The sequence below is a fragment of the Gossypium hirsutum genome, chromosome D12, assembly GCF_007990345.1.
Source record: "Gossypium hirsutum isolate 1008001.06 chromosome D12, Gossypium_hirsutum_v2.1, whole genome shotgun sequence".
NCBI lineage: Eukaryota > Viridiplantae > Streptophyta > Magnoliopsida > Malvales > Malvaceae > Gossypium > Gossypium hirsutum.
The window spans coordinates 61,699,654-61,706,986 of NC_053448.1; the positions used below are offsets into that span (position 1 = coordinate 61,699,654).

General features: G+C 35.6%; 3 protein-coding genes and 1 long non-coding RNA gene across 4 annotated transcripts; 3 read left to right on the plus strand and 1 right to left on the minus strand.

The window, feature by feature from the left end:
- The first annotated feature begins 778 nt into the window (after positions 1-778).
- On the plus strand, positions 779-3,163 carry LOC107947296 (RHOMBOID-like protein 3). Its single transcript, XM_016881898.2, has 5 exons — positions 779-1,357; positions 2,029-2,192; positions 2,270-2,433; positions 2,525-2,775; positions 2,851-3,163. Exons 1-5 carry the CDS (start codon positions 1,053-1,055, stop codon positions 2,966-2,968), a joined length of 1,002 nt encoding a protein of 333 aa, XP_016737387.1. The 5' UTR covers positions 779-1,052; the 3' UTR covers positions 2,969-3,163.
- Positions 3,164-4,051: 888 nt separating this feature from the next.
- LOC121224589 (putative non-specific lipid-transfer protein 14) lies at positions 4,052-4,423 on the plus strand. Its single transcript, XM_041108055.1, has one exon. The coding sequence runs from the start codon at positions 4,052-4,054 to the stop codon at positions 4,421-4,423; it is 372 nt and encodes a 123-aa protein (XP_040963989.1).
- Positions 4,424-4,472: 49 nt separating this feature from the next.
- On the plus strand, positions 4,473-5,081 carry LOC121224404 (uncharacterized). Its single transcript, XR_005922000.1, has 2 exons — positions 4,473-4,527; positions 4,680-5,081. It is a non-coding gene; the product is annotated as an uncharacterized lncRNA (long non-coding RNA).
- Positions 5,082-5,535: 454 nt separating this feature from the next.
- On the minus strand, positions 5,536-6,302 carry LOC121224403 (cytochrome P450 87A3). The gene has a single exon (XM_041107694.1). The coding sequence runs from the start codon at positions 5,991-5,993 to the stop codon at positions 5,538-5,540; it is 456 nt and encodes a 151-aa protein (XP_040963628.1). The 5' UTR covers positions 5,994-6,302; the 3' UTR covers positions 5,536-5,537.
- Positions 6,303-7,333: the final 1,031 nt, after the last annotated feature.

Here is a 7,333-nt window from a genome sequence, read left to right on the forward strand (position 1 = left end):
GTTTTCAATGTATGCTTTGCGTATACTGTTGGGAATAGAAGTGGCAGTAAAGTAGGCTCTCAGTTTCTCTCCTCCATTCGAGATTTAGACTATGGTTCTAAGATATGTAGGCCATGCTGGTTCTTTCTTGATATTTTCTTCTCAACTACTTCCATGTCGATGGCTACTGTCGCAAGCAATAGTTAGGAAAATATGTAAAACGGAAAGTTGTACTTATAGATGACGATCATAAGTTGGTTGAAGAAACTCATACAGTTGAACTGGTGAATTTTCTTGATCGATTTTTGTTTCTTCATCAATGATGTGTAAAAATTGGGTTGAAATTATATAAGTCGGAGAAATATCTAATGCCAAACAACTAAGAGCATCATATTCTTCAAAAATGGTATCATAATATATAAAAATAAATTACAGTGTAGGGTTACGAGGGTTTGAAGGTTTGAAATGAAATGAAAAATTATTCCTTTCTTTTTTTACTTTTTAATAGAATATATTCTGTGAATTTACCATTTTCTTGATTTCCAAAAAAAGAAAATTTACTTTATAGATGAATGGGATATTGGATAGTTATGTTGCAGTGGTTGGATTATATATAAAATATTTTTTTTTCAATTTAATTAGGATGATTAACAAACAAAAGATGAATGGGATATTAGATAGTTATGTTGCAGTAGTTGGTACAAAACATTAATTAGATATGATGTTTAAGTAGGTGCTTAGTTACCTTTCATCAAACACAAATGCGTTAAAATATATTATCCCCATATAAAAAAGATCGAGATTTCTTCTGAATGTGAAAGTTAGAAGAACCTGAAATACAAAGAAAAGACCCAAAAAAGAAGAAAACAAAAAACAGTGTCCCACTCCCTTCACTGTCTTCCTCCATAGCTCTCTAATTAAACCCCCTCTCACCAACTCCATCATTTAAAAACTGATCTTTTCAAAAGAAAAAACAAATAATCAAGTTAAAGTTTCAGGCTTTCAGGATACATAGAAGAAGCCAAATCCAAAAAAAAAAGGACTCTTTTTTGGTTTGGGGAAACAGAGTAAAAATGGCAGGGGGTGATATAGAAAACAGAGGAGGAGGGGCAAAGAGAAACAGCAATAGCTTTAATGATAGCAGCGGCGGCAGTTACATATCATCATCTACTTACATGATAGACGATACAGAACCTCAATGGACATCATGGTTGGTGCCTGTCTTCCTGGTGGCTAACGTTGCTGTCTTTGTAGTTGTTATGTATGTCAATAATTGTCCTAAGCACAAGCTTGTAGGCAAGTGCGTTGCCAGGTTTCTTGGTCGTTTTTCTTTTGAGCCTTTGAGAGAGAATCCCCTGTTCGGTCCCTCTTCTTCCACGTAAATTCACTTATTCCCTTTCTTTCTGCTTTGATTTTTGTTGAATTTAATTGTTGGAAAATGTTTTCTAGCTGTGTTTGAGCTCTGGGTTATGTTGATTTTGCTGGTTTATTTTAACCTTTAATTGCTTGAATGATAATTAATTAGTTGAAATTTGAAATTAATGTTCATGGAATTTGTTAATTTGATCATGTTCTTTCCTGATATTGATGGCTATCCTAGCAATTTCATTAGCTTGAATATTGGTAAAAATATAATGGAGGCCCTAATTTTAAGAGTCAGATTGTATTTTCTTCCCTCTACTTAAATATGAGTAAATTGGTTAATATAAATTACATCAAAGAGGTTATTTCTGTTAAAATTTTTATCCATTTCTATTACTAAAAACTAGTATAGTTGATAGAATAATCAGACAATTACACTTGGCACACCATGTTTATCTCATTCTAACATCCAGGATTAGTTTTTAACAATAGAAATTGATGAAATTCTCAATAGAGGGACTAGTTTTCTCTTTCATCTAATATATTAATTTGTCCACTTCTTGAGTAAATGAGGTAAAATGCAATCCAACTCTTAATACAAATGAGGTAAAATGCAATCCAACTCTTAATACAAGGGCTTCCGTGTTACTTTTATCGCCTGAATATTTATTTTCATTATTTTTATAGATTGAAAAAATTAGGAGCTCTTGAATGGACTAAAGTTGTAATTAACCATCAAGGATGGAGGCTTATAACATGTATTTGGTTACATGCCGGTGTTATTCATCTTCTAGCCAACATGCTAAGCCTCATCTTCATAGGAATACGCCTTGAACAACAGTTCGGTTTCGGTACGTATCATATTCTAACACATTGAACTAAGTTTCGATGGCAGATCATGTGATATTTTGTTGTTACAAATTCACAGTACGGATTGGAATCCTCTATCTTGTATCGGGATTCGGCGGAAGCGTGTTATCGTCTCTATTTATCCGTAACAACATCTCCGTCGGTGCCTCCGGTGCTCTTTTCGGGCTTCTAGGCGCAATGCTTTCCGAACTTATAACAAACTGGACCATATACACAAACAAGGTCTAACATTATTTAACTGTTCTGCTTTCATTGATCATTGAATCTCATGCTAGACTGCTAGTGTTATTAATGGTCTTATTATATCCCACAGGCTTCAGCTTTGCTAACACTTGTGGTCATCATTGTGATTAACCTAGCAATAGGGATTTTGCCACACGTTGATAATTTCACGCATATCGGCGGGTTTTTAACCGGATTTTTACTCGGGTTTATTCTACTACCTCGGCCTCAATTAGGGTGGTTGGAACACGGGAACATCCAAGTCAGGACTGGTTTGAAATCGAAGTACAAGCCTCACCAATATGTCTTGTGGGTAGCTTCCATTGTGCTGTTGGTTGTAGGGTAAGTAACCCACCATTCATACATAGGGACGAGTTGAATTGGTTTGGGTTGTTGACATAGTTGCTAAATTTGCAGACTCGCCATAGCATTGGTAGTGTTGTTTCGGGAAGAAGACGGAAACGAATATTGCACATGGTGTCACTACCTCAGCTGTGTCCCAACCTCTAGATGGGATTGCAATCAAAACAACTAGCATTGGCTGTTTTCTGTTTTTGATCTCTTTTGTGTAAATGCAATTTATCATTTCATTGTTAAAGAGCTTATAGGGAATGTGAGTGAGTAATTTTGAGTGCTGTGTTATTTTTTGTCTTTGGGTTACTTTTAAAATTAAAACACTACATTTATGATTTGTGTATAAATATAATCCCAACCAATTTTGATTCAGTAATTTAGTCTCTCTCAAAAAAATCGGAGCAATTTAATCCATGTTAATTTTGAAGGTGAGCAACTAATAACAATTAATTACAACGTTTATGTTTTTCGTTAATTTTACATAATTTGATTAGTATAATAACAAATTTAGCTCTAATAATTTACAAATTCTATCAATTTGCTCATGATTTAACAAATTTAGCTTACAATATTTTTATAAATACGTGAATGTTGAGGCTAAATTTGTTAATTTTTTTTAGAATCAAGATCAAATTAACAAAATATGTAAACATCAAGGGCTAAATTTGCTATTATACCAATCAAAATTATGCTTAATTGATGAAAGATATTAACTTAATTACTCACTTTTAAAATTGACATAAATTAAATTACTTCGATTTTTTTAAAAGGGACTAATTTACTTATTTCCGAAATAGAAAAGGGCCAAGAGAAATCTTTTTACCAATATATATGTGTGCGCAAAATATCTCATTCCCACCATATTATTTTTATGCCAAAAAAAGGTTCGGTAGCAAAGAGACAATGGCAATCTAAATGGAGAGATCAATCTATATATTTAAATACATCTTTTGTAACAAATCTACTTAATGGTTTGACACATACTAGTTGGAGTTGGTAATGTTGATGCAAGCAAAAATACATACATACATATATACCTACATACATACAATCCCTATTTTCATCCCATAGTTTCTAACCGTAGTTTAAGTTTGAACTTTTATTGTATTGATTGAACTGGACTTAAAAAAAGAAGTAAGATACTCATTCAACCTTCATGTAACCTCACACGTTTGTCATTGCACACCAACCCAAATTTAAATCAAGGATATATACTCACTCACCTGGAAAGACTGGCAGGGAACAGGTCCAAAAACAGATATGAATGGGGGCTCATAGAACAATGATACGAGTACTGATGTTGCTTTCATGGGCTACCTCAATAGGTGGTTCAGCAGTCGAGTGCACCACCGTGAGAGAACTAATCTCGTTCTGTGCCACCTTTATCAGCAACGGTTCACCAGATCCTTACCCTGGTACACCATGTTGCGAGGCTGTCACGAACCTCTACATGATGACTCATTCCACTGACAATAGGAGATCACTTTGTGGGTGCTTAATGGGGCTTGTTACCGCTAACAATTCTAATTCCACCGCTATCGCTACGTTGCCTGGCTTTTGTGGTGTCCCGCTCGGTTTCACCATCGGCCCTGATACCGACTGCAACTTGTATGTATATCTTTTATGTCTTGAATAGTCACTGTTGGTTACCACTTTTTGACAATGACCGATTGTAATGTATGCAGCGTTCCGTGACGATGAGTACACAAAGTGGTGGCAATGTGGCGTTGAAAGGAGAAGGTAATGAAATTTATGATTGCTTGATTATATTCAAACACGTTACATGCGTTTATGTCTGAATTTCGGTTTATTTCAAGCATCTGTTGCAGGCTAGACATAGCATCATTGTTTCATAGTATGTTCTTGATCAATGTCTGGTTTTTTTTATCCAGGTTTGCTCTAACCATTCAACAGTTTCATATGAATTTTTTGTTCAAGATTTGAACATGGAAACCGTCCGGAAACACCAGTCCCGGCTATCGAACAGCCATTCCTTCTTTCATCACTGTCCACCTAAATCACTTGTAATTTGTACTATATTATTACATGTTGAACCATTAATTATAGAATGTTATGTTTTAAGTTACTTGTATTACCTGTAATTTGTGACCGAATGATGAAGGAAACTAGAGATTTGCTGCTTCACAAATTCGGCACCAGCACAAAGTCTCACACCACTACCAAACCCCATAAAGAATTTAGAACCTGCATTCAATTCTCTCCCCTGCTTGCTTGTTTTCATGCTAATTAGTTTCTAAATCCAATAATATTAGAACCAAATTGTGTTCAAATTAGCTTTGGAATAATCAACTAAATCACCTTCCATCGCCATGGATTGAATGTAAGTGGATCCTCGTATTTCGTGGGGTTCAAATGAACTGCTGGTGTACAAGCCAAAATGATCCAACCTGCAGGGATATTATAATCTGTACCACCCACAATTCATAAAAAATGAGCATATATACATTAAACATAGATGAATTTGGTTTATTGGACTTAAACCTGCCCTTTATTTCTATATCTTTGACCACTTTCCTGAAAATTGTAGGAACAATATTTCCAAGCCTGATGGTTTCATTGATAACCTGATGAAAAGCCATTGATTTATATATTAAACCTCTGTGTGAAGAAACAGTAGTGAAATCTATATATATAGTGTTAAACAAACTCACCATATGTGTGAAAGTCATTGATTTATATTCTTTCCAAGTGATCCCGGAATCCTTTGTTTCTCTTTCCCTTAAATTGTTTCATGTTCTTGCTGGTGGGAGAGACATGCATGTCAGTTCAGCTAGGGCCAGAGGGTTGCTTTGAAGATACTGAAGAGCTAATACAACAGCAGAAGATGCAGATTCAAAAGCAGCAAAAGGAAGTGCAAACAACAAATCTAATGCTGTCTGTTCTGATAGGATGGTTCCAGCTTTGTTCATCTCTTCCAATGCCACATCCAGAAAATCTTTGTCTTGTTTCTTTGTTAACGTCCCACGCCTCTCCTCCAACATGATTTTGATTACCCTCATTGCTTTGTTACGACCCTGTAAACATTTCCAGTAAGCAGTTCCCGGAATGTTTAGAGGAAAAGAAATTAAACCATCCAAGAAAGCTGAAGAGCATCCTCTTAGCTTCTCATTATTACAACCAGATAGCTTCCTCACAGTAAAATCATATATCATCTGTAAGAAAAGAGAAAACCTGTCATGAATCATGATTTTTAGCTAAATTTAATCAAATAAAATGTGTTGGAACTTGGAATCAAAGTTATAATAGAGTTGATATAGCCCGTTTCAATTCCACTGAAGGTTGTTGACAAGACCATAACCGCAGATGTTTGCTTGTTAATTCCTCCATTTCAGAAACTTGTTTTTCTTTCAAGGATTCGGAGCCAAACAGGTTCAAAATCAAGTTTCTAAGGCACTTGTGGAGAAAACCATGACTGGATAAAACATTTTCCTTGCCGACAATATCATCAAAGCTGTCCATGTACCAACTTTGAACCAGTTTCCCTTTTTGTTGGAAAATGACACGGTTAACATCAGTATCAGTGGAAACAACAATCTGTCGACCAACCAAACTAGTTTTAAACAACGAACCGTACCTGAAAATATAGAATTTAAAACGATTAAGACAATGATAAACGAACCTCACGTGTCATTACATAATTTACATTACCAATTCATGCTATTGGAACCCACCCATTGTTTGAAAAGTCAAAAAGGGTGGGCACCGAAAGTAGAAAGTAAAATTGGTTGGCAAGTTGGGTTAAAAGTTGGCATGGGATAATTGCAATTTTGGTCCCTAATTGTATAGGGACATTGCAAGTTGATCCTTGAACCTCAACTATAAATAGGCCTAACCATTTCTTACTTTCTTCATCCCACACTTGTCATTCTCTACTTAAGGCAATTGTTCTCTCTCCCTATTTGTAAACTTTCACTTGTATTTTTGGAGTGAAATATATTTGGTAGTGCCCGAGGACGTAGGCAAAATTTGCTGAACCTCGTTAAAATTCTAGTGTTCTTTATTTTTGTTCTGCATATTTTGCAAGTGTCATTGTAGTGATTTATTGTGCTATTAAATTACGATAGAGGGATATTCTGGCTAGGAAAGATCTGGTATGTAAGCGATCCTCGTGATCCACCTCTCTTTCCTGGGAATTGAACTTAGTGTGATTTTTCAGTACAATAATTTTACTCTTTCACACGCTTCCGCGCAACAATTGGTACCAGAGCCAGGTTCGTACTTGGGGAATACGACCGTTTACGGCACTATTCACGTATACGGCACTATTCACGTATACAGTACTATTCAAGTATACGGCACTATTCACGTATACAGTACTGTTCACGTATACAGTAGTTGGGATTGAGGAGAAAAATGGCAGTAGCATCGTCATCAGCAAGGACTACTGTGACAAATGCAAAATTTGAAGTAGAGAAATTTGACGGTACCAATAATTTTGGTATGTGGCAGTGTGAGATCCTGGATGTCTTATGTCAGCAAGAGCTGGATATAGCCCTTGAAGAAAAACCTGACAAGATGGATGACA